Source organism: Astyanax mexicanus, chromosome 16 (assembly GCF_023375975.1).
Source record: "Astyanax mexicanus isolate ESR-SI-001 chromosome 16, AstMex3_surface, whole genome shotgun sequence".
NCBI lineage: Eukaryota > Metazoa > Chordata > Actinopteri > Characiformes > Acestrorhamphidae > Astyanax > Astyanax mexicanus.
Window position 1 is genome coordinate 31,927,628 of NC_064423.1, and position 26,489 is coordinate 31,954,116.

The 26,489-nt window shown below is 38.8% G+C and overlaps 1 protein-coding gene across 2 annotated transcripts in view; it reads left to right on the forward strand.

The window, feature by feature from the left end:
* sos1 (son of sevenless homolog 1 (Drosophila)) overlaps positions 1–26,489 on the forward strand; it is a 72,453-nt gene that overhangs the window by 39,000 nt on the left and 6,964 nt on the right. For both annotated transcript variants that reach the window (XM_022669970.2, XM_022669971.2), the window contains exons 9-20: positions 114–241; positions 3,566–3,857; positions 5,342–5,708; positions 17,370–17,451; positions 17,922–18,044; positions 18,204–18,307; positions 18,979–19,201; positions 20,958–21,077; positions 24,464–24,626; positions 24,725–24,842; positions 24,970–25,142; positions 26,099–26,215. In XM_022669970.2, coding sequence (XP_022525691.1) covers positions 114–241; positions 3,566–3,857; positions 5,342–5,708; positions 17,370–17,451; positions 17,922–18,044; positions 18,204–18,307; positions 18,979–19,201; positions 20,958–21,077; positions 24,464–24,626; positions 24,725–24,842; positions 24,970–25,142; positions 26,099–26,215 — 2,010 coding nt within the window. The remainder of the gene's footprint in view (positions 1–113; positions 242–3,565; positions 3,858–5,341; positions 5,709–17,369; positions 17,452–17,921; positions 18,045–18,203; positions 18,308–18,978; positions 19,202–20,957; positions 21,078–24,463; positions 24,627–24,724; positions 24,843–24,969; positions 25,143–26,098; positions 26,216–26,489) is intronic.

Consider the following 26,489-nt stretch of genomic DNA (forward strand, 5'->3'; position numbering starts at 1 on the left):
CCAGAGGGAAATTCTGGGTATTATTGGAAAGCTACACATTTTAGTACAAATTATTAAGTGTCTACCCATAATAGATCTAACTAGTATTGTCCTCCTTGTTCTATGATTGACAGCAACTGGAGGAGAAAAGTGAGGATGAGGAGGACAAGGAGTGTCTAAAGCAAGCCATCACTGCACTCCTCAACCTGCAGAGCAGCATGGAGAGGATCTGCTCCAAAAGCCTGGCCAAGAGGAGGCTCAGGTACACACACACACACACACACACACACAAAATCACAGAGGACCTCCCTATAAAAGAAAAAAAATACCCCAGGACTCCAGAATCTTATCCTGTACTGATAGGACTATAGTGTTTGGGCAGTTACTGAACAAATGGTTAGACGTCTGCTGATCCACTCCACTACATTTTCAACGTAGCTAATAATCTAATAATTTAATCTAGCAATATTAAAGAGGTTAGGTCACCTACTTTCGATCTGAGGACAGCTGCCTAATGTTCAAACAAGCCAGCATCGACTACCATTAGCTTCTAGCCTTGCACAGATCCGAGCTGGGTCCTCTGGAAATGTTGATATAATGAATTAAGACTGCTATTGAACAGTTTTGGGGGCTGTAAATGGCCAGTTTTATAGCTCTGTTTTGGTTCTGCTCATTATTTTTGAAAGAGGAGCAACAGTGTTTGAGGTTTACAATAGGTCAGTTTAATACACTGAACTCTTATTATTCAGCTGTACAAAAGATAATAGTATTCTTAATTCGATTTAAGGCACAAGCAATATAATTGATACCATGTGGTTCTTAACTGGGATGCACCTTATCATGCACCTTTTGGTGTATCAAGGGTTTCGGCATGTATCTTAAATAACTTTACACCCGCTCACTCTTACACACACACACACTTACAAACATACACACTCATATGCTCACACACACAGACACACACACACAGCTCTTTTCCTGTACCCCTCCCATCCTCCACACTCCACCCAGCCTCAGTCCTGAGTTTCCCCCTTGCCCCTAAAATAGCCTGTGGTCGGGAGGGCGGGAGGGGTGGTGGGTTGCTGGGGTCAGCCTGCACTGTGTTGTCTCAGGGATGTTGCGTCAGGGTTTGGGCTGTCCAGCCCGGCTGTTATTGTTCTCAGGTTAAGGGAAAAAGAGAGGGAGAGAGAGAGAGTAAGGGAGCGAGAGAGCGAGCGAGAGAGAGAGAGCGTGTATGTGTGTGTGAGAGAGAGAAAAATTAAAACCACCTTTGTTCAGCAGAATTCAGCACCTCTTTTCTGGAGACTTTGCGTTACTTTTTGTTGTTATTTCTCTGTCTGCGCGGGTCGTCCATGGTGGTCCCTGCTTAGGGCGTCAGCATCAACGATGGGGATTTAACATTGAAAGTAATTCTTTTTTTTGGGGGGGCTTTTTCGATTGTTTGGTGGCTTAATTTTTTGCTCGGTTCTAGTCTTTTTTATGGGGAAAGGATGGCTTATCTTACGGTATGTGCTTTTTTGGAATATCCTCTGAACCTATAATATATATATAGAAAATATAGAACACAGAACTAACCTGTGACAATAACTTGTTGCAGACTTTTACCATATATACCATGATTTTTTTTCCTTTTTTTTATTAGTTATTCTACTTAACTAATATGTAACTTGTGGTATTTTTGGTACTGCAGTCTAAGTTTATGTACTTCCTTGTGCCGTTAACATCTCTATTTTTCAGTATTTTTTAATCAGAAATAGCTTTTCGTAGATCATAAATCATTTATACTCTCAAATGTAACACTGTAGATTACTTTAAGCTGCAGTTCCCCTCCTTTTTTATTTGAATTATTTGCTGTAATGAAATATTGGGACTTTATAGTGTAGTTCTACCCTGCCTGCAGCGCCGCTGTGTTCAGGCGGCAGCCCGAGTGAGGCTGGCGCTCTACTTTGAGGTGCTGGTATGAGGAGAGAGGCAGCCACCCGTCTGCGTTTGAGCGTCACAGAATACAACAGTAAGCTTCCCAACAGTAAGCTTAATGCTATGGTTAGTCTCGTGCAGACGGCCATTCCACCCCCTTTAAATCCCCTCATAATCCCTCCTAGCTCTTTCTCCACTGATTGATTTTTTTTAATACCAGAAAATTCTAACTAAGAGAATCTGACAATCAAACCTGGAGGCGGAATATTGCGATTCAGCTCAAAATAGGCGATTCCCTTAATCCATTAACAGAATACTTAGTATAGTTAGAGTAATCTTATCTAAGATCTTATACTCGACCTGATGTTTTTGGTCGTTTACCACAGGCATGAAAATGTAATAGTCATGTTTCTTAACTTTGGGAAATCTATTTACACAAAGTTCTTGTTCTATACTCTTCAAGACATGCATATAAGCTGCTACAAAAGGTTATTTGAGCAATACCCTAGAATAACCACTCTCAGATCTGTAAAGATCCATGTTTTTAACCATCTAAACTCTTGGATTATTCTGTAGCTACACTGCTACAGCTACAATGGAATAACCTGGTCTATATTCAGTATATTCAGGTGGTCAGCTGACCTCATTCTTTCAGCACATATATTGTTGATGAACCCAGACCTGCAGACCAACTGCAGCATCAACCTCACATCATTTACTTACTTAAATCCAGGTGGCGACTTTTTTTTGACCAGGCAGTGTATTACTGATAACACAGAAACTATTGTGAATTATTTGGCAACTGTTTGGTTAGGAATACCTTGAGAAATCTATTTTAGGGCCTATAAATAGAAATGTCATGAAATAACCACTTTTGGTTTTGTAAATCTGTCTTATTGCTAGATATATAGTGCAGAATCATGTGGAGTATCACAGGGTTCTTTTTTAGGGCCTATGAAATTGATCAATTAATATGGCTAATGTTATAATGAGAGTAAGTAACTAATGTGTGGATATGGTTTAATTGGTTAAACGAGGACTGTGAAAGAGTGTGAAGGAACTTTACACAATGAGAACTTTCTTTAACCATTTAAAAGGGAATTTAAAGGGTATCCACACTTACACATTTCTCTTATAAACATGGTTTAGGAAGTATCTTTTTTCTATAAAAGTATCTTATTTTCTATAAAATTGCTCAAAGGAATCTTTTGTAACAAGAGTGTGTTAGGAATGTATAAACTAGTTAGCAAGCATGTGCTGGACTGTGTCAAGAATTTATCTGAAGTAGTGCTTGAACTTAACATAAGTAACCATCAGTAGAGGTGATTGATTGATTGTCTGAGTGTCTTTTTTCATGTCTTGGAGGGGCTGCATTAGAGGGGCTGCACTGTTTGTTTTGGCCAAAATCAGCCTAGGCAGACTCAACACAGTTGTTGAGAAACCTCCAGGACTTGGCTTAAGTCACCAGGACTGTAGACAAAGCCAGTCTTCCTCTCAATCTCAGAAGGCTTCTATTTTCAGGGCTCTAGAACAATGTTAGTGAGTGTAGGTATTGTGTGAGTGACAGCCCTTTGCTTTTTGCTCCCCCCAATCCCCCCCTCTTGGCTTTCCACCACTAATTTTCTCCTTTTTTTTTTTTTTTATTTTCTCTCTCACCCTCCACCCCCAGCGAGTCGGCCTGCCGCTTCTACAGTCAGCAGATGAAGGGCAAGCACCTGGCCATCAAGAAGATGAACGAGATCCAGAGGAACATCGATGGCTGGGAGGGCAAAGACATCGGCCAGTGCTGCAACGAGTTCATCATGGAGGGCACGCTAACGCGGGTGGGCGCCAAGCACGAACGCCACATCTTCCTCTTCGATGGTCTGATGATCTGCTGCAAGTCCAACCACGGACAGCCACGCCTGCCTGGAGCCAGTGCTGCAGAATACAGGCTAAAGGAGAAGTTCTTCATGCGCAAGGTGCAGAATGGATGGAAGGATGGATGGATGGGTGGTGTTTGTGTTGGGTGAAAAGAGATAAATAATCAGACAGCAAATATGACTGCATTGTTGCCGCAGTGCTTTAAAACTGTCCTTTGTGGTGCACCTCCCTCTGACTGGTCTACATGATTGGTCTGGCAGGCTTCTAGCAGGGTACGCCTCTAGGCTTAAGCAATGATGTAATTATTGCCTGCAGAATTATATAAGATAAGATAGCCTTTTATTATCTCACTTCGGGAAATTTGCATTGTTACAGCAGCATAAACAATAGAAGAAAAAGTGGACAGGTCAACAAAACATCTATCTTCTATGTAATCTTAACAAAATAAATAAAATAAAAAATCTACAAATTTACAGGCGATAATTAAAAAATAGAAAAAGAAATACTACATATGGAAAGAAATATATATGAGTAAAATATATATTTACGTTTATTGCATTGAACAGAAGCTCTTTTTTCAAAGGATCAATACATGGTCTCCACAGGTAGGAGATTGTAGTGTTGAGAGGCTTTTGTGTGTAAGTGGAACATGCTCTGCTTGCCAAGGCAGGCGATCCAACTCTAGTTTACTCTGGCAGAATTCTCCAACACTACCAAACTTCGTGTCTTTAAAGTCCATGGAAAATGCCTTCGAAACTGAGGCCTTTTTTTACACCTATAGATGGTTTACTTTGGTCCAAATCAGTAAATAAGTTTGTAAACTTGGAGGCTTCTCCCCTTGGTTTGTTTTCACACAGGGTCAAAAATGCTGTACAGCACCCCTTGTTAGAATTTTCTTTCTGCTTATTGGTTAGATCTATATGTAGCGGAGCATGAAAGTAAATACATGAAAAACATCACATCCAAGCACAGCTGCTTGGACGGTTTTCATACCTTAAGATGCATATGGTTCTCTCTGTTAATTTGTCTGCAAGATGCTGAACTGAATAGTATGTTCTTGCAAATGTGTAGTTTTATCACTATTAGTGGTGATTTGTTGTCTGTGCAAACAGCATTTGACACTTTTTATCACCCAGTGGATTCTCCACAATGGTTTGAGTGCAAACCAAATCAATAAGAAACTGGTGCACTAGACCAGTTTTTCTATTAAATCTTACCCATTTTCTCTCTATAGAAGAGCTGATCACATGCTACAAAATATATATATACATATATAATTGGCAGTGGTATCTGGCAAACTCAAAAGGTAAAGATTAAGATAATGCCACCAATTTATATATTTTAATATTTAATAATGTCAGTTATTGATCATTTATCCCAAGATAAGCGTACATAATATAGTTAAAGACATTGTAGGATAAAACATATGTATTCATTGTGCCTTTACAATTATATTAACTGGTACAATTTAACAGTTGTTTGTTGGAGTGCATCAGCACTTTTACACCTTACAGAAACCCTTTTTGATTTATTACTGACTTCTTGTGTAGTAAACACGTTTCTCCTCCTCCTCCTCCACCAGGTCCAAATCAATGACAAGGACGACAAGGAGGGTGAATACCGGCACGCCTTCGAGATCATCTTGAAGGACGGCAACAGCGTTGTGTTCGCCGCCAAGTCTGCAGAGGAGAAGAACGGCTGGATGGCGGCGCTGATCTCGCTGCAATACCGCTCCACGCTGGAGCGCATGCTGGACACGGCCATGCTGCAGGAAGAGAAGGAGGAGCAGATGAGGCTGCCGGGGGCCGAGATCTACCGCTTTGCTGAACCTGATTCGGAGGAGAACGTGGTGTTCGAGGAGAACGTACAGTCCAAGTCGGGGATTCCCATTATCAAAGCTGGCACGGTGCTTAAACTCATCGAGAGGCTCACCTTCCACATGTATGCAGGTCAGAGCCATCTCTGTCTTTCTGCCCCCGTTTACTTGCTCATTGGATACTTGAGTTTCAGCCAGTTTTTATCTTTTGAGAACTTGTATTCTGTGATGTACAAGAGTATCTACAGGTCCTCCTGCTGGCAGGTGTGGCCATCTGTATTTAGTTATCATGCAGTTATCTCATTCAATCCAAGCTACATTAATGCAGTGTAACAAGAACCTGAGAATTGCTAAAGCAGTTTTTTTCTAAAGAAAACGACCTAAGCTTTTGAATTCAGATATCAATAGTCATTCTCCAGAATTGTATACAGAGCCTTTAAACTTTGTTTACTTTTATAGTCTTTTTGCTTGCTTTGATACATGAATGTATCAAATTATTTGAAATAGCATTGAAGAGAAACATCATTTAGTTTTAGTGTGTAAGAAATTCTATACAGTTAATTAAATGCGTACATTTTAGCCCAGTTTTGAATAAGTGCATTGTTACTTCAGAATCATTGGGGGTTTTGCTGTTTTAGATTGGTATTTTCTTTGGCTTGCCGTTTCAAAGCAGTGCCTCTGAAAGTATTGCTTGAAAAGCTCAGTCTGTTACAGCCAGATGGTCAGAACAGCGCTGATGCCAAGATGGCTGATCCAGACTGGGGTAAATGTGCAAGGCTTGCCTGCATTTGTTGATTAATTAATTGTCTAATCAAGCATTTTGGGTTAATCAAATTTTCCTGCTCATCACACAAAGCAGTTACGGATAGAAGTAAATTAAGTAAATTATGGCAATTTTGTTCTTCATGAGGCTCCTGAGCAGTACATGCCATATAATGTCCAGCTGTTGCATTAGTTTATTACAGTCTGTTAGTGCTTTAAGTGAAGAACCATTTAAAGGTGGAGGTTTAAAGGAGCTCTAAACATTTTTAGAGAAAAACTGTTTATATTAAAACTCAGCAAAACAAATGTGCCCTCTTCAAACACATACATTTCATGACTTTAAGCATTTGGATGTCTCTTAATCATCCAAACACCTCACCAATGTTTAGCTTTTTCTTTTTCAGGAACAAAAATTTACCAGACATTTAGTTTGGTTAGTTTTGGTTTGGGATTGCAGTAAAGGAAGCTCACAGAAGAGCCTAGCTAGGTTCTGTTGTCACCATCTTTGTGGGCTGTCTCTCCCCACACTTTACATTAATTATTAATTGGTTTGTAGAAGTGTGTGTTGTTAGATTGCTGAGTTGCCTTTCCAGGTGTTGTGCCGAATGTTCCTCCCTGTCTTCAAGTACGCATGCGTCGTGCTTTAGAATGAGCGTAACCCTCAAAATTAATTTATTTCTGTTTATGAATAAAGGTTAATCTACAGTTACAGTGGATAAAGAAAGCTGCTGCACAAGCGATTGTGCACATATTGCTGTTTGCTGCACGTGTATACACTTGACAGTTATGGGATTTAAGTCTTGTGATTAATCAGAAAGTCTGATTCACCTAAAAAGTGTTTTCACAATGCAAATAAACTAGACTATATTTTAGTTAAGTTCAATTCAATTTTATTTGTATAGCACTTTTTACAACACATGTTGTCACAAAACAGCGTTGCAGAGAAAAAGGTCCAGGCCTCTTATGACCGAGCACCACAGTAATGCCAACAGTAGCAAGGAAAAACTCCCTCATACCAAGAGAAACAAACCTCAGACTCAGTCAGAGGAACTAGTCCCCCTCTGGCCAACTTGGACAGTACAAACAAATAACAGAACAAAAACAACTGTACAAAGATACTGAGTGTGAGTAGATGATGGGCACATAATGGATAATGGAGAACTAGAGACAGTGTAAAAACAGAGTGCGAATTATGATTGTGAGTATATGATGGGCACATAATGGATAATGTGGAGCTGTAGCAAATGTAGGAACAAGTTCTGAGTTATGAGCTCCGAGTGTGAGTAGATGATTGGTACACAGTAGATAATGGATATCTATAGCTAATGTAGGAACAGGTTCTGAGTTATAAGTGTGAGTAGATGATGGGTACATAGTAGATAATGGAGAGCTATAGCTAATGTAGAAACAGGTTCTGAGTTATGAGTGTGAGTAGATGATGGGTACATAGTAGATAATGGAGAGCTATAGCTAATGTAGAAACAGGTTCTGAGTTATGAGTGTGAGTAGATGATGGGTACATAGTAGATAATGGAGAGCTTTAGCTAATGTAGAAACAGGTTCTGAGTTATGAGTGTGAGTAGATGATGGGTACATAGTAGATAATGGAGAGCTATAGCTAATGTAGAAACAGGTTATGAGTGTGAGTAGAGGATTGGTACATAGTAGATAATGGAGAGCTATAGCTAATGTAGAAACAGGTTTTAAGTTATGAGTGTGAGTAGGCAATGGGCACATGCTTAGTGTTGATCTAATGAGACCTCCTCTTTGGTCGGGACCAAGGTTTGCAGCACCATTCACACCTGCTATTTTGATTTCGATCAACCTTTAAATTCGTAAAATCTGGCTCAAACAAGGTAGATGTGAAAACAACAAAATTGGGCACCAATGATATTTTTCAGTTTAGTGCTACTAAACCAACAGTCACCAGAAAATTACACTTATTTTCCCTTCATTTCACCAAGCAGTCATCATTCTGTGGTTTGTTTAATGCCTTTGAGGTTTTACGAGCCTTTGTGTACTGCTTACCCAACATCACTGTCTATTTGCCTTGTGGCGCTAAAGCGCATTACCTCCTTATTACAAAACCCCACAGGCCTGACGACACCACCTCTAAATGTGAGAAACTGGAGGCTCAAAGGTCCCGTTGTTCGGTTCCACCATTCGTCATCTTGGTCATATTCTGGGCTGTTTTTTTCATGCTCAATAAATATTTGGACACGTTGTACGTCATAGAATACAGTGTGACGACCTGCTTTGTTTTAGTGTCATTGTGGCACTGATAGCGTTTTAAAAAGCTGATAAGGGGCTAGAGGGGAAAATAGAAACGGACACTGACGGCTGTTTGTCAGCACAGTTTCAAACCTGCTGTCTGTTTCAGGGCTATTAGGCGTTTCCTTGGCTTAATTAGCTCTCTGAAGCAGTAAAGTTTGTGTGTGTGTGTCTGTTTGTGTGTGTGTTGTGTCTCCTGACTTGAGTAAATCCTTTAGAACAGGGGTCTAAATAACACGACCCAAATCCTCTCAGTCCTATGGGCGGCTTTTACCTAATCAAACACAAGCCTGCGACAGGGCCATTAAGCCCCAATAAATCATTATACATCTATTTATAGGCATAAGTAGGAGAGTAAAGTACAAAACTTTCATTTGTTCTTGCACTTTGTAAATAGAAATAACACATGGTGCAAGGCACCATGTCCTTTGAAATGTTTAGACGTAATATTTTCAGCTTGAGCATTTGACAGATTGCAGTATTTGTTAATGAATTTGGATTAAAGTTGTAAATATCTGGATGATGCATTGAGATTGTAAAGATTTTCTTTTTGGATTTTATTTATATGCAGTTATTTTGACTGAAACTAATACAATTTTGAACAATTTTAAACTTGCATATCACAAATCTCTAAACTATAGTAAACTAATGTCCCAATTTATCCCAAATATTTATCCCTGGGTTCTCTGAAAAATCTGATTATGAATACTGCAGCTTATATTCATGCTAATACTGCTGGACATTGGAACTGGTGTTCTAAAACTGGCGAGCACTACAGAATACCCCAGAATTCCCTGTATAAACCAGCGTGTTTTCTCAACTGTGGTAGTTCAACAGTTGTGATACCTTTTGGCTACAGTTTGAGTAATTGTTTTGTTTTTATATAATGGTTTAGGCAGGTCTATCAGGTGTTTGCTTGGCCTCGTTAGCTCTCTGAAGTGGTAAAGCAAGTGTGTGTGTATGCATGTTAGTCAAGTTAGCTCCATGATTCATATTTCAGTTTATAAAACCAACAAGAATAATGCTTGACTGTTTTGTAGGGTTTCTAAAAGAGCTTGACTGGGTCTAAATAGGAAGTCTGGTCCTCCAATAGTTGGCACATTTAACATTAGCTGGCTCACACTAAACATAACCTGGGACATAAAAATAAGACACATGCTCATCTTTTACTGTTTATCACTCAACAATTAGCATTGTCCGGTGTTAGCATTGTTTTTAATTGTTTGTTACTGCTGATGTGTGCTGGGGGGTTTGTGAGGCTTTCCCTGATTTCTGTCTGAATTTCTATAATAAAGTCTCTGTGTCTCTTAGATACAACATTAGCATTTACTCAGAGCTGATTTTCACCTTTAGAGGTCTGTGCAGCTAAAGCAGGAGCTCTTGGTTAGGGGTAAACAATCATATCAGAATTATATTAGTATTGATCGCTATATTTAATTTATTTTTTATTTATTTATTTATTTTTTAAGAATCATCAAGGCCTAAACTTTAAACCCATATTTGTTGTCCTAATTATTGTATGCTGGAAAAGGACCAAGCAACATTGGCTGCACTACTACAGTTGGCCCAAACTGACCACGCTGCTTAAATATCCATTGATTTAGGCTATATATTTTTTTTTCTTTATTAGATTTAATATGTCCATTGTTTTATTTAATAAATAAAAAAATAAAAATAAAAAAGAGGGTTTAAAGCTGTGACCTGTCTATTTAAGGACCTCAGAAATCACTTTTTTATTTTTATTGTTTGTATACAATTGGTTTGAAAGCTAAAATGTAAGGAAAAAATTGTATGTTTGTTTCTAAAGTTATACAGTGGGTGTGTAATCTCTAAGTTGTTTATATCAGTATTCAGCATTAGCAGAATTCCCACATTGGTGCATTCCTACTGCTGGGTTATTATTATTATTAAATATAAGATTTTTTTTTTTTTTTCAGCATTGAAATAAATTTCCCTAGTAGAAGTTAGTATGACCAAAATTGTAACAAACAAAATGTGTTTTCATAGTGTATTTAATTAATTTCTGAACATTCATAATCTAATGGAATCACTCCTACACTTGTTACCTGAGCACTGATTTGTTTTTACACTTAAAAACTCTTGTGTATGATTCTATATACACGCAAAGCTCTTAAAGTCTATTTCTGTGCCGTTTTTGTTTTGTAGAGTTGAGTCTTCCGTTTCAGAGAGGGGAAAAAATAGAGCCGCGGTGTATTTTTGATAATGATTCAGAAATGAAGGAGCTGTTGATCTTTTGTGCCGAGAACTCCATGTCCTGTTTATCAGTCGTTTCATGGCAAGTATGAATGTGCTTCTGGGCTGCTGCATGTGTAAATGATGCAATGCCTGGACAGTACTGTTAAACATATATGTGAGGTTTTAAGTGTATACAATGCTTTAAATTCTGAATTAAACAGTTTAAACAGGTTAGAGAATCACACTTCTAATGATATCCCGTTTGTGTAAAGCTGAGTGTGTGTTGCTCAGGTAAATTTGAGGCAGTGCAGTGTTAAAACAGGTTAACTTCTCAGGCCTTTGTTTGTGGACCACTCTGGCTCAGTGTGACCTGCAGTGGGTCAGAGAGGATTCCTATAATGGGTGGTCCAGGCTGTTCACACCCCTAAGTAAACTTCCTGTCTGAGAGTGTGTGGGGTAAGTATAGGTCCCAATTTTCCTCTAGAGATTCCAGTGTTCTGTGCCTCTCTGATGTCTAATAAGGTAAGGGAAACAGGCCTTTTGAGGAAAAGTGTGTGTGTGTGTCTGTGTGTGCTTGTGTGTGTGTTGTGCGAGCATGCTAGTATCTTTTGGCAATAGTTAAGGGGGAAAAAGGTGCTTCCTGTCCAATTCACCTTGTGGCTGCACCCCACTACTCTACGCAGTTGGGTGGATGATGGATGGATGCTAAACTATTCATAAACAAGCTTCTCCTAATCCCCAGATACACACCATAAGCCTGCTTGTTCCAAAATCCACACTGCTGATTGGCTGAATTACATGTCATAAGCCAGATATTAAATGTCTGATAAACAAATAGAAGTGCAAATGCTGCACAGTGACAAGAATGTTTGAGAGGCATTTTGTGTAGGGATGCACAGAAGTGGGATTTTGGGACAGATGGGAATATCTAAAATATAATATCTGCGAATGTACATGTCTGCCAATTTGTGTGAATGTGTTTTTCCCTAAAGCCATAATTAAATGATTACGATTGCATCACACAGCCTTTATTTTTGCCAAACAATAGATTCTGTTAATTGAAAAAAAAATAATCAGTTCTGTTAGAATATGAATGTATTCTTAATCAAAATTTCCAATTTTTCATGCTGTAGTCTATAAAGCCCCATCTAGTGAGTTTTCCCTACACATAAGATTTTATGTCTTCTTTTGAACTATTATGAGCAGTTGCCTCATAAGTGGGGAAAAAAAAGACCAGACCTGAACACCCACCACCATGTTTTACAGATTAAACAGTTTTTTTTACTCTAAATTTAGAAGGTCTAATGTGTCCCTAGGAACTTTTTACAGGCTCTCTCTTTCAGCTAAGTACAGTTTAAACCAATCCTCAACAAGTGTTTTTGTATTTTGCAGTTAGGGCTACAACAGTTAGCATTAGCATTAACATTTTGCCAACTTTCTACGACATAATTTGCATACAACTGTACTCCAGGGTCGTCTGTCTTAACTCCAAGCCGTTTATACAAAAATGACCTATGCATACCCCCATAGCAGGTTAGATATTAGGAATATGGTCATGTTTTGCAGGTACCTCTTGTATAAAATAGTTTCAAATATAAGGGCATTTATGAAATACTGCCCAGTTCAACCTGAAGAGGGTTTATAATCTGTTGGACAGGTTAACAGGGGGTATAATCTCCCTCATATTCTTAATCAAACATGTCCTCCGATGTGTCCGCACTGTGTTCACGTGTGTGGTGTGTGTGTGTAATGTGCCTCTATTTCAGTTCATTTGGTTCATTAGTGTGTGACCAAAGCTTCGATATCTGATTGTGCCGGGTCTGCGTCTATTTTAAGCGTGTGTATGTGTGCAGATGTTTGTGAGTCTGTCATTTTGTGTGTGTGTGTCATTTTGTCTGTGTATGTGTGTGTGTGTGTGTGTGTGTGTGTGTGTCGTAGGGCAGCCTTGTGCGTCAGAACCACGTCTGTTTCCTGGCCAGAATAATTCCAGGCCGATTGTTTGTAAACGCACTCTGAGGCCACTATTGTTCCACACTGGCCTCGCTGAGTAGCCCAGAAACTCAGCAGATCCATCATATGAACAAACAGCTACACACACACAATAGAGATGTTAAAAACTACCAAGATAAATGTAAGACAAATGTAAACTCCCGTGTGCTCCATGTTTAACTGCAGCAGTTTAAATCATTTGAACCTCTGGGACCGAAGCGCATTAGCTTTGTAATGATGGAGTGGTTAAAGCGCCTTCTGTTGGGGAGCTGGAAGGCTGTGCGATTAGCCTGTAATCAACTATCAGACTTGTTCATTTGTTTTACAATGAAAACTTTAGTCGGCTTCTCAGAGAAGGCTATTTACTTGTGAAGAATTTGAAGAGAATGTTTTTCATGATTATCTTCTTTCTCACTTGAAATTCTCTCAACCATAATTTTACCATTATTGGTAGCATTACATTTTTCATGGTACAGTGTAATTTTGAATATTTTTTTAGGTTATGTTTTTTTTTCTCTGAGATTGTGTTCACACCTACCTTGTTTGTTCTGGACTTCTGGACTTTTTAGGACTTTTTTTTTTTTTTTTTTTTTTTAGGACTTTTTTTTTTCTGATTTTCTCCCATATTTACAAGACCAATTACCCAACCCACACATTCAGACTCCCCTTATCACTGGTGCTACATGAACAGGATTCAAACTGGGATCTCTTGATCTCAGTGGCACACTTGGCACCCTGGTTCTAGTCTTTGTTAAAGAACTTTACTACATCCTGTCTTCATCAGCTACGCTACTGCCTCTGCCTATACATGTCAAATCAAATAGTTTGTAGAATGTGTCTGTAAAAGTTTTAAGAATGTAAAGTGTAAAATATTCTCCTTTTATTCCTGACTATAAATAAATAATAATAAATAGTGTTTTTGTATTTTGCAATTAAATAATAATAAATAATTAAAGTTAATAAATAAAGTTTGTGTTCATACTGCTGTGTGATGTGCCTGCACGCCAAGAAGAGTCAGATTTCGGCAAAACACCAACTCTTTCTTTCTCTGGTTTGATTAAAGGCTGACTCAACTTCCTGTAATTGGTCTGTAAGTCTGAACCATCTAGAAAAGTGTTTCACACTGCTGATGCCCTGGAGCATAGTTCAGTAGACCTGAGTACAAGTACACAATGCTATAAAATTACGTTCCTCTGGAACCGTGGTGCAATATGGAGCAAACAGTACAATATAGACAGCAAAGTGCAACGTACATCAAATTGTACAACACAGTTCAGTCCCTAAATGTGTGTTGGGTGTGTGGTGAGGAGGGGGTTTAGCTTCGTCTCTGTGAGTTGAGGAGTCTGACTGCATGGTGGATGAAGCTGTTACAGAGTCTGGTAGTGGAGGCTCTGATGCTCTGGTATCTTCTAACTTCTATCTTCCTTGTAAGGGATGGGTGTGGTCGTCTACAATGCTGGTTGGTGGCTTTGCAGATGCAGCGTGTGGTGTAGATGTCAGTGATGGAGGGAAGAGAGACTCAGATGATCTTCTCAGCTCTCCTCACTATCCACTGTAGGGTCTTGCGGTCTGAGATGTTGCAGTTCCCAAACCAGACGGTAATGCAGGTGCTCAGGATGCTTTCTACAGTCCCTCTGTAGAACATGGTGAGGATTGGAGGTGGAAGATATGCTTTCCTCAGTCTCCATAGGAAGTAAAGGTGCTGTACAGCTCTTTAAGAGCAGCGTTAGCGTTAGCATTGGCGCTAGGTGCTACATACACTGCTATGATTTACACAGCATTCAGTTTCCTTCGTTAAATAAAATGGCCTAGCTCTGACGACAGCAAACTCCACCAGCGGCGAGCAGTAGCTGGAGACCAGTGTCTCATTTTTACGCACAGACCCAAAGGACCATAATTGTTTCTTATCAAAAGAGGTGGCCTTGGTCCTGATCTAATGAACCATGGTCCAGTTCGTCTGCAGTGTAAAAGCACTTCTGTCTACTTTACCTGTAGGTTTATCCTCATTTATGAACAGAAATTAAAGGAAACTGAAGATGTTCAGTTACGCTCATTCTGCTAGGTGCATGCTCACAAACAGGTGTCAAACTCTATCAGAAAGACAGATTTAAGCAGAACACCTGAAAAAAAAAACTTCCTTAACTAACAACATTGTGCAAACCAATCAGTGCAAAGTATTGAGATTTGATGATGGGGCATAGCGAAGTTCTCTAAGGCCTCCGCAAGTCTAGCGGACCTTTCGAGCTGCCATATTTTTTGCGGCTTCACATTGCCTGTCTTGCACGCCTCTTTTTTTTTTTTTTTTTAAACGACCAATCATACAGTCGTGTAGTGTCTTCGGATGTGGAATCCAGCTTCCATGTGAACAACACGGCGAACGGAGCCCCTGTGTGATGTCCACGGCTGTTCATTTTCTACGCAATTACTTGACATTGTTCGCTGAAGCCACGCAAACATCGTCTCCCCATGAAGTACGCCGAGGCCTTTAGTGTGCTTACTAAACTGTAGTGTGAAACCAGAAATAACCAGACTAAATGAATTCACTGTAACAAACACTTTCAAGTGTAAAATAACACCCTAATATACTATTCAAATGGATTTCTGCTACAGAGGAGGTAAATGTGGAGGTTCATAAGAAAACACCACTCTCACTCGCAGAAGCTGTGTAACTTGCAGAAGTGTGAATTACAAAGTGTGAATTACACTTCTCTACTTTTTGTTCTGAGTTATGTTTACTACGTAAGTGAGGTGATGAAGCTGGAAAAGAAGTCACACTCCACTTGACTGTTTCTTTTGGTTGTCATTGTAACATTGTTCCAGGTTGGCATTGTTGGCAATACCAGTTGATGATAGATTATGTATAGGCTAGAGCTGGGCGATTAATCGATTTTATCGATTAATTTGAATTTACAGTTAAGGACTATGTGTTTTTATGAAAATCGAGTTTTAATGTTCACCACCGACGCTCCCCTGAGCTTAGCCCCTCCCGTCTCTACCGCTCCACGAACACACTGTGTGTGCTGACTGACCCCGCCCCGTATTTAAAGAGTAGAAATATAAATATAATTTTGTCTTCAGTGTGACACGAAAAAAATCTGAATTTAACTCACACAGTCTCAGTCAGTCACTCACCTCATTCACCACGTAGCCCGTCACTCACCTCGTCCACAGTGTCTCCCTCTTTGTAAAAAGCTATTCAACAATTTGAACCTATAATAGGTTTGAAAATAAAGAAAACTTAAAGCTAAAATTTTTTTTAATAAAATAAAAAACTGCTCTTATAATAACATTTAACAACACGGCAAAAAACTGATTAATGTAATTTACATAAAAATAAAGTTATTTTGAGACGTGTCTGCCTATTTAAAAAACAACAGAAGTTGTTCATTTGTTGGAGTTCATTTGTATAATTTCTAACATATTAGAAGTGTTTTTTACTCACTTTTTTCTCTCTCACAATGTTAATCCTTTACAGCTTCAAAAACATGTATTATGCAAATTAGACGATAACGTCATTTAGCGACTTCTAGCGACTTTTAGGAGATTTTAGTAGGGGAAAAAAAAATAGATTTAAATAAAAAAAAATAGACTTTTTTTTGGGTCATATCGCCCAGCTCTAGTATAGGCTATTAAATAATGAGAAGTTCTGAATGAATAGAAGTGCTAATAAACTGTATAATACTGTGGTTGTGATGTTCAGGGTCCATCTCTGCTTTATCTGTTTAGTAGTTGTGTTCCTAAAGTACAGCTTGTTTAATTTAATTGTTGGAACTCACACTCTTTAATGGAGACAAGGTCTGTTTTAAATGCACCAAGTATTATTATATAACTTGTTCGCATTTGTGATCCCATAGAGCTGCCACCACATCTGCTCCCTCTCATTATTGTTTTCAGTGTGATTTGAGTGTGTGAAAGTTGGGTTGAAGGTAAAACCTACATAAGCCTGGATCTTCAGGAGGATATAGTAGATAAATATAAACTAATCTAAAGATTAATGGAATAATAACTTATTAATTTAGCTCCGCCCTTCGTAGAATTCTACAGTGTCCCACTGTCTGTGCGCTTATCCAACAGCAGTTTCTGTAGCAGGAGTTTACCAGTTTTCTTAAGCTCCTCCCCAAGTTTCAGCCAGGTCTTAAAGTTTCTCAGGGTTCTTAGCAGTGTTCTTTGGCATCACCCTGATCTTTGCCCACCATTTCGTTCTGTTGTGCTGTGTTTTGTGCAGCCAACTATTGCATCCTCTGGCACTAGCTGACGCACCTTCTTAACTGTGGGTTTGCAAATAGAAGAAAAAAAACAGTTGACCATGAATATGTAAAGTTGGTCCATTTAATCTATTAAGTTTTTGTTTTGTTGTTGTAGTTTCATTTATTTCTACATTTAATTGAACAGCAGTGCAAGCAGGTGCAGCTCAAGGCCACTGCAAGAGTATGGTCACTGACCAAAACATCACCAGGCCTAACAGGACAAAACAAAAGAGCTGAGACTCAACATTCAAACCAGAACAATGGCAGATTTTAAAAAAAGTAATGAACGTTAACGGTTAGTTTTTTCCCTCTCTTTTTTTCCCTCGCAGATCCCAATTTTGTGCGGACATTCCTCACCACCTACAGGTCATTCTGTAAACCACAAGAGCTGCTGGACCTGCTCATGGAGAGGTAAGAGATTCAGTAAACTCAATTATATAATTCTACTGATTAATAAAAAAAAACAAATAAATAAAAAACAAATATTTCTCAAAAATATTCTGCTTTCTATAGCTGAGCTAAAGCTAATACCAATATTGTTACAAATATTAGTGTTACAGAGAAATATAATATTTGTTTTAAGCACCTGTTAAGCACAAAATTATGTCTCTCTGTAGTAAGTAGTAAGATGACAACAGATGCAGATAAACATAAATACAGCATACAGGCATCTTGTGAGCTAATTAAATAAAAGAACCAAGCTTGGGTCTTTTTTTCTAATGTTACTGATTCACTGAGAAAATAGCCACACATCTCGTCAAAATAAGAAATATTTTTTATTGTTATGTAATATACTATACTTTAAAGCAGGATAAAAATGGTCTGTGTGTTCAAATTATACTTGTAGCATTAAGAAATCTGTGTCTGCATGTGATCTTCAGGTTTGACATTCCGGAGCCCAAACCTACAGAGGCAGATCAAATGGCCATAGAAAACGGAGACCAGCCACTTAGTGCAGAGCTCAAGCGCTTTCGTAAAGAGTTTGTTCAACCTGTGCAACTCAGGTATACACACACACACACACACACACACTTACAAATAATACTATTGCTAACATCCTTATTTGTCTCTCAGCATGTTTTTTTTACTGTTTAGTTATTTGTGCTTTTGGAATCTTGTGGGAAGTTTAAACTTGCAAAATTTCCAAAATTGTGTATCTGCAGGGTGCTGAATGTGTGCCGGCACTGGGTGGAGCACCACTTCTATGATTTTGAGAGAGATGCCCAGCTGCTGTGCCGGCTAGAAGAATTTATCGGCATGGTCCGAGGTACACTTTCACTCTCTCCTACTAATGTTGTATTTACATTATTTACATAATTTTATAAGCACACACAGAGCACGTACAGGGCATCTTAATAATGAGGACGTTGAGAAAAGAAAATGATAATGCTTTATCCTGATTTTGTTGGAATTTGTTTGGTTTATGTTTATCTGCTCCAGAGCTTCCTATTTTATATGCTTCTTAAGAGGGCCCAGACCACCTATACCACCTGTGTATATAGGCATTTGCACATTGATGTCAGCAATGTGTGCAGTTAGCAGGTAGCTGATTGCATTCATTAGGAGGGATTTGTACAAACATGTGGACATATATTGTCTGACAGCTATTTATACAGTACCAGTCAAAAGTAGAAAATAATAAAAATAAGGAAAACCATTAAATGAGAAGGGGTGTGTCCAAAAAGTTTTGATTGGTACTATATATCATCGCTGTCCAATAAAAAAACAAGTATTTCCAAAACGGCAACTTTACAGGAGGGAGAGAAAACCTTCTAAACTTTCAATATAATTCAATGTAAAAAAGAGTTTATTTCAGGTAATTTCAAGTATTTCTATTGGTCTGTTCATCAATAAATTTTGGCACAGTGTAAGAGACAGTTTGTCTGTATAAACTATGTAGTGAACTAAAAATCTCTCTCTATCTCCTCCTCTCCACAGGTAAAGCCATGAGGAAGTGGGTAGAGTCCATCACCAAGATCATCCAGAGGAAGAAGCAAGCGCAGGCTAACGGCCCGAGCCACAACATCACCTTTGAGAGTTTACCTCCGCCCATCGAGTGGCACATTTGCAAACCGGGTCAGATCGAGCAGTTCGACCTCATGACCCTTCACCCCATAGAAATCGCTCGCCAGCTCACTCTCCTGGAGTCAGACTTCTACAGGTACACACACCCACCATTTCTTTATTTCGTCATGTTTATTTTGCCTCTTTATGCAATGATATGATTTATATGCAACATTTTAATTGGTGTATTGAGCATGAAGGAAAGGCATGGCCACTTCCTGTTTGTATTTATGTTTTCTGATCACCTGCCAAGCGTCAGCAAAGAAAATGGGCCACTTTAATACAATGGAGAAGTCGGGAGTACAACTTATTGTATCCAATCCACCATGTGTGTCCACATTGTGTGTCCACACACACACACGCACACACACAAAGTGAATATAGGGACACGCTTCCCTTTAACTCCTTTGGCCTGTGGGAACATTCTATGACCATCTTACCCAGAGTAGTCCTTTTCCCTTGAGACTGAAACCCCTCTCCCTAACCATGCCTCATATTATCCTCCCAGGCTTTCAATGGGTGCTGAAACAATCGCTTAGTGGTGCAGGGGGTTGATCTCTTCAAAGGCTTATTGGATCAATGCAGAGTTAAAACACTGTAGTATGCTAAATATTATGCAATTAAGCTGGAATTGTAACAAAATGCACTATATAGACAGAAGTATTGGGTTTAAGTTTGAGTTTACAAACATTAGTGAAATAATGAGTAGTTCTAAAGAGTTCACAGAACTTCAGTGTGGTACTGCAATAGGATGGCACCACTGAAACAAGTTAGTTAGTGGAATATCAAGAAGAAAGGAATAAATTTCACCATCAGCTGTAAGTGATTTAGTTGAGAAGGTAAAGTGTGCTAAGGAGCATAGTGCAGAAAAGTCCAAACCTGCTGTTAGAGCTGCAAAAGGGGAACAACCCCTAATTAATCCCTATTGGTTTGGAATATAATATAATTGTTCTGAAGGTTTTCAGTGAACTGGTTAATGAGGATCTTGGCCGCTACAGGGCTCTGATCAGAGAGCACAGAGTCATCAGGGATGATTTAATTCGTTTACTGATATAAATTTACAGCTTCAGTAGCATTGACAACAGTAGCAGTTTCTGCAGATAAACACAGAAAACAAGTACATAAACATAAATGCAGTATTTCTAAATTATCATTACACAGTATTAGCTAAACTAATAAACTGACTTCAGAGAGGTAAGTGGGCAAAATTGTAGAAGCTGTTAAATATAAACCCTCACAAGTTTCAGTAAGATCACAGCAACATGCTCCAGCAGGGGGGTAAAATCTAGCCACACATGCTGCAGTTAACTAACTAGTGAGCAGCCTCAAACTTGGCATATAACTACATATAGTACACACAAGAACTTGAGTACGCTGTTTGGTCAACTGAATCCACCAAAACTCAATTTACAGCACAAATTAACAGTTTAAATGAGAACCTGAAACTTACATCGTCTCTGACTGCTAACTGCTGTCTGTGACTCTAACAGCAACAGGTACGTGCATCAAAATAAAAGTCCTCCACTAAACATAAATGTCCATGAGGTACTGAGCAGCACAAGCACTGCAGATTATAAGTAGCTAGACCAAACACTAATTATTTTAACAGTGAATGTCCAATATGAAAAATTCACAACAATAATGGAATTGGAATCGGTTCTGTTTTCAGTCAATTATGTTTTCCTAAACAAGAAAATTATTAAAGAAAAAAAATATTGTAATGTTGTAATATTGTAATGTAATCATAAGCAAATCTCATGTTTTAAAATATATCAGATAATTGCTCAACCTTCTAAAGCTTACTCTTTACCTACAGAGATTTTAACCTGACCGTTTTTGCCTGTTTTCTTCAGAGCGGTTCAACCGTCAGAGCTGGTAGGCAGCGTCTGGACGAAAGAGGACAAAGAGCTGAACTCGCCCAACCTGCTGCGCATGATCCGCCACACCACCAACCTAACACTGTGGTTCGAGAAGTAAGTCACTGCTAGGGGCTCTAGTCATGTATTAATCTGATTCTGTTATTCTAAAAATAAATTACTGCACGTTACTTTAGCCTCTATGAACTTTTTTTTTGTTGTAACTTTGGTTTGCCCTGGTTAACCCCTCTTCTTTCCGGTGAACTTGAGCTTCTGGCCGCTGTGCCTGTGTGTTGGCGTGGTGAAGTGAGGCACAATTGTGACGATTTGCTGCTCTAATCAATTCAGTAATTGCCGTGGACAGGCCAAGTTCCGATTTAAGGAAGTTAAGCTCTTTTTAGCTGCTCCGGTTTTTGTGGTGCTGCTGCTTTCTCTTTTAGAGCTTAGATTCTCTGCCCGAACCCGACCTGACCCAAAGACCGTCCCAAAATCGGGCTCCTATTTTTATTTTATATAAAGCTCTGGTGTGATAATCACAATGTTGCTAAATAACCAATTATTATTGTTCACTAAAGCGAACGAAATAACGAAAACTGAAAGTGAAAAAACATTTGTGTTAACTGAAACTAATAAAAAAGGTAATTAAAAGGAAAAAACATAACTATCTCGAACTGTATTTTGTGTTTATAAAACTAACTAAAACGAACTAAAATTACTGAATTTTCGTGTTTAATTTATTTATAAGAGCTGTTGTACAGCGGAGTTGTACAGCGGGCGGTGTAGCCGCAAAATACGACAGAAAACACTGAAAAACTGCAGAACTATGTATGGGATTACAATATGAGCGCAAGGCAGATGAAAGAGAAACAGGAGATTCAGTATGTGAGAACATTTACCTGTGAGTAGCTCATTCCAGAACAAGCAAATATCTCTCTCTCTCTCTCTTTCTCTCTCTCTCTTTCTCTCTCACGTTTATTAGATTGATCTCTCTGATGAGGTGTGTGAAAACTAATAAAAACTAGCAAGCCCACCCTAAAAACAAATTAAAACTTACTGAATCAAACTATAATAAAATGAAAAATGTAATCACGTAGCTCTGGGGGCACGTGAACTCCTCCGCGTTTGACTTGCAGCACTGTGTGTAGCTGTTCTTAAAAATCATTTTAATTAAATAATAGTTTTATGCTATGTTTCAGTGTTAATTAACATAATTCTGATTATATTTCACTCATTCAATCAGCCCGAAAACACAGTTTATGGTTTGGGTTGGCTCGGGCTGATAATGACAGTTCATGGTTCGGGCTTGGGCAGAACGTGCACGGGCTCCGGCTGGGTCGGGTCGGAGTTTTTGGGCCGATCTAAGCTCTATTCTCTTTTGGTGAAACTGTTATATTAATACCATTTTAACGGTCATTAGATTGTTGTTTTTGTCCATTATTTTGTTTTGTTTATATATACATATTTCCTTTGAGTGTGGCTTGGTTTGTTTAACTCCATCCCCAGACGCGTTTTTCCGTTTTTTCCGTTTTTTTCAGTATTACTAGTGCTGGTCAACGAATTAGAATAATTTGAAATAGTGCAATCATGAAATTCTTTGAATGCATTTTTTGTGCAGAAAGCAAATCAGGTGTTCACCGCACCTGTCCTACTCGTTAGACTAATCACAGAACTCGTTACCTGGAAAAAAATTTGCTCAGCTGAGCTTTCCAAAAGGCCCATTTAGGCCATTTAACTGTGACACTGTTGTTTTATTGAATTAGAATAATGGAGAAACCGTTTCATTGAATTAGAATAAATGCTCGAATTTTTGTTTTCTGTGAAGAGTGTTCACTGTGCAGTATAAAGTCAGGGTTGAGTAGAATTTCTAAGTTGTAAAATCAATCATGGGTAAGCAGCGCGACCTCTCAACCGGAATAGTGGCTCAAATTCAAGCCCTTCGCCAACAAGGCTTGACCCAAACTAAAATTGCTGAGCAGCTCGGCAGCTTCCGTCTGCAAAGCTCTCAAGAAAAACTGCAGCAAGCGCACCAACTGTTCCGGCGTCCGAAAAACTTCTGCTCGCGACAACAAGCAGCTGAAAAAGATCGCAGTCAGCAACCGGTTCAAGTCCACTTCCGAGCTCACCGACTTGTGGAACAAGCAGACCGGCGCTGACGTCTCCAGATCAACCACTTACCGTCGTCTGCGCGAACTCGGCTTCAAATCTCGCGTTCCAGCAGTAAAACCGATGCTGAACAAGAAACAAATGGAGAAACGGCTGAAGTGGGCCAAAGAACACGGCGAGTGGACTGCTGAAGACTGGCAGAAAGTGGTCTTCAGTGACGAATCACGCTTCTGCATCTCCTTCGGTGACCAAGGTCCTCGTGTCTGGCGTCGTGGTGGCGAAACCTACAACCACGAGTGCGTGAAAAGATCCGTCAAGTTTCCCCAGAGCGTTATGGTCTGGGGATGCATGTCCGCTCGAGGTGTAGGGAAACTCTGCTTCCTCAAGAAGACTGTCAATGCTGCCGTATATCAAGATGTTCTGGAAACGTTCCTGATTCCGACTGTTGAGGAACAGTTCGGCGAAGAAGACTTCATATTTCAACAGGATCTTGCACCGGCTCATGCGGCAAAGTCGACCAAAGATTGGTTCAATAAAAAACAGCTTGAAGTTTTGGCATGGCCGGCCAACTCGCCTGACCTCAATGTCATTGAAAACCTTTGGGCCATCGTCAAGCGGAAAATTCGCGACAGAAAGCCTACTACGCTGGACCAACTGAAGCAGAACATCGCCACTGCCTGGGAAGCTGTGAGTGCGGAAACTTGCGACAAGCTGGTCAAATCGATGCCGCGGAGACTTCAGGCAGTCATACAAGCCAAGGGGGCAGCCACAAAATACTGAGAAAGTGATGATTGTAATTATAATAAAAATTATTCTAATTCAATGAAACGGTTTCTCCATTATTCTAATTCAATAAAACAACAGTGTCACAGTTAAATGGCCTAAATGGGCCTTTTGGAAAGCTCAGCTGAGCAAATTTTTTTCCAGGTAACGAGTTCTGTGATTAGTCTAACTAGTAGGACAGGTGCGGTGAACACCTGATTTGCTTTCTGCACAAAAAAATGCATTCAAAGAATTTCATGATTGCACTATTTCAAATTATTCTAATTCGTTGACCAGCACCTGTATATGTTTTAGTAATTTTCTTTGGTTCTGTGAAGAATTTCGTTTTTATTTTTTGTAATTCGTTAGATTATATTTTTGTCAACATTTTGGGTTTATTATCGTTTGGTATTTTTCTAATAATAGTAAATACATAATTCATTTCCTTTTTTTTTTGACGGGCGAATAATAAAAGTAACGCGATGGTTACTTTTACTGGTAACTAGTTACTTTTATAGTGGAGTAACTCCGTTAGTAACTCAGTTACTTTTTTGGAGAAGTAACGAGTAACTATAACTAATTACTTTTTCAAAGTAACGTGCCCAACACTGGTGACTGATTACCTGTGTGCTCCTCAGGTGTATTTTGGAGACGGAGAACCTGGAGGAGCGGGTAGCTGTAGTGTCCCGTATCATCGAGATCCTGCAGGTCTTTCAGGAGCTCAATAACTTTAATGGAGTGCTGGAGGTGGTTAGCGCCATGAACTCCTCACCCGTCTACCGGCTCGACCACACGTTTGAGGTAAACATCGGATAGTGGGCACATATTTCAAATCTGCTCCTCGCTCATTTCTCATGATATTGTGTTAATTTTGTTCTTTTTTTATAATTTTCTTCCAGCAAATACCAAGCAGACAGAAGAAGATCTTCGAAGAGGCACATGAACTCAGTGAGGACCATTATAAGAAGTATCTTGCTAAACTCAGGTCCATTAACCCACCATGCGTTCCTTTTTTTGGTAGGTTCTACGTTTACTGTGCATGATATATTCATTTTATTAACATTTGTAATTTTTTTTTTTTTTTTTAGAAAGATGCAATTGAATGTTTTTTTTAATGTGAGTGTTATGGTTTGTTTGTGTTTAGGGATTTATTTAACAAATATTCTAAAAACGGAGGAAGGCAACCCAGACTTTCTGAAGAGGCACGGTAAAGAGCTGATCAACTTCAGTAAGAGGCGGAAAGTAGCAGAGATCACTGGAGAGATCCAGCAGTACCAGAACCAGCCATACTGCTTACGGGTGGAGAACGACATACGGGTCAGCAGAAATAAAGTTTTAATTCTTTATCTGCATTTAATGGAAATCATTTAATAGGCTATTGCTTATTTATAAGGGGTGTCACAATTTCGATATTTCATCGAAATCGATCGAAATTATCTCATGGTCTCGATCATCGAAGTCAAAAAGAGGATCGACGATCCCTTCCACAAATGGCGCAGCACACTGCAGCTCAAAGAGCAGCCCTTTCTCCAGAGAATGTGGACATTCTCATCTTCTTAAAGAAAAACTTGAAAATATAAAAATAACAGTTTTTTTGTCTAGCCTCAAATATGTTAATAGTTTTGGTACCTTAAGGAGCATCTTTCTCTCAGATAAAGTTAATTATATATTCTTTGTTAAAGACAAAAACTTGTCATTCTCAGGGACCGAAAAAGTCTTAGTCTTATTTTTCATGTTTAACTGTTATAGTAGGATGGAGTTCAGTTAGTTAAGGCTATAATTCTTCTATTATTTTTTTCATGACTGTTCCAGTTACTAAAAAAAAGCTTTTAGATGGCATTACAAATATATCTTAATTAAATTATTAAAATTTGACCATTAGTACCTAATGTGGTGTATTACAGATCACTTGTATCACTTTTCATCACTTATATCAAGCCCACCTTTTGAAATAAGATATTGTAAATTTGATGAATCAAACCAATGACTGACCATAGACTAATCTAAAACTGGCATAGGCCTCTCTGCTGTAAAAAAAAAAATAAAATCGAATCGAGGATTTAGAGAATCATGACACCCCTATTATTTATGAATTTTATTGTGGATTATGTATGATTTTCCATTGTTTATAAGATGATTTTGTTTAAATCATTAATAAATACACATTCACTGTTGATATTAAAAGAAAGTAAATGGTTAAAATTAAGACTAATATCAGTTTGTTTCTTTTCTCTTCTTTTATCTCCTTCATCACTGTGTTTGTAATGATGCAGAAGTTCTTTGAGAACCTGAACCCGATGGAAGATATGATTGATAAGGAGTTTGACGACTATCTCTTTAACAAGTCTCTGGAGATCGAACCTCGCAATGCACGATCGCTTCCTAGATTCGTAAGTAGTGCTGCCCTACGTGATCTGTAGGGTTTGGATAGACTGGTCATGTCTAGTTGACTGATATCAGAGATTGAGGAGTCAGGGACAGTAAATGACTGATTAATATTAAATGGAATATGGTGATTTTTTCTTAGTCAGGCTTGAGAAAATAATATAGCAGATCTGTATACATGAGGCAACTTAAAGTGATTACAGAGATCCATGCAAAATGTAATTGTTTATTTTCTTTAATATTACATTTATTTTAACTGAGAGGTTATAAGGTTCAATT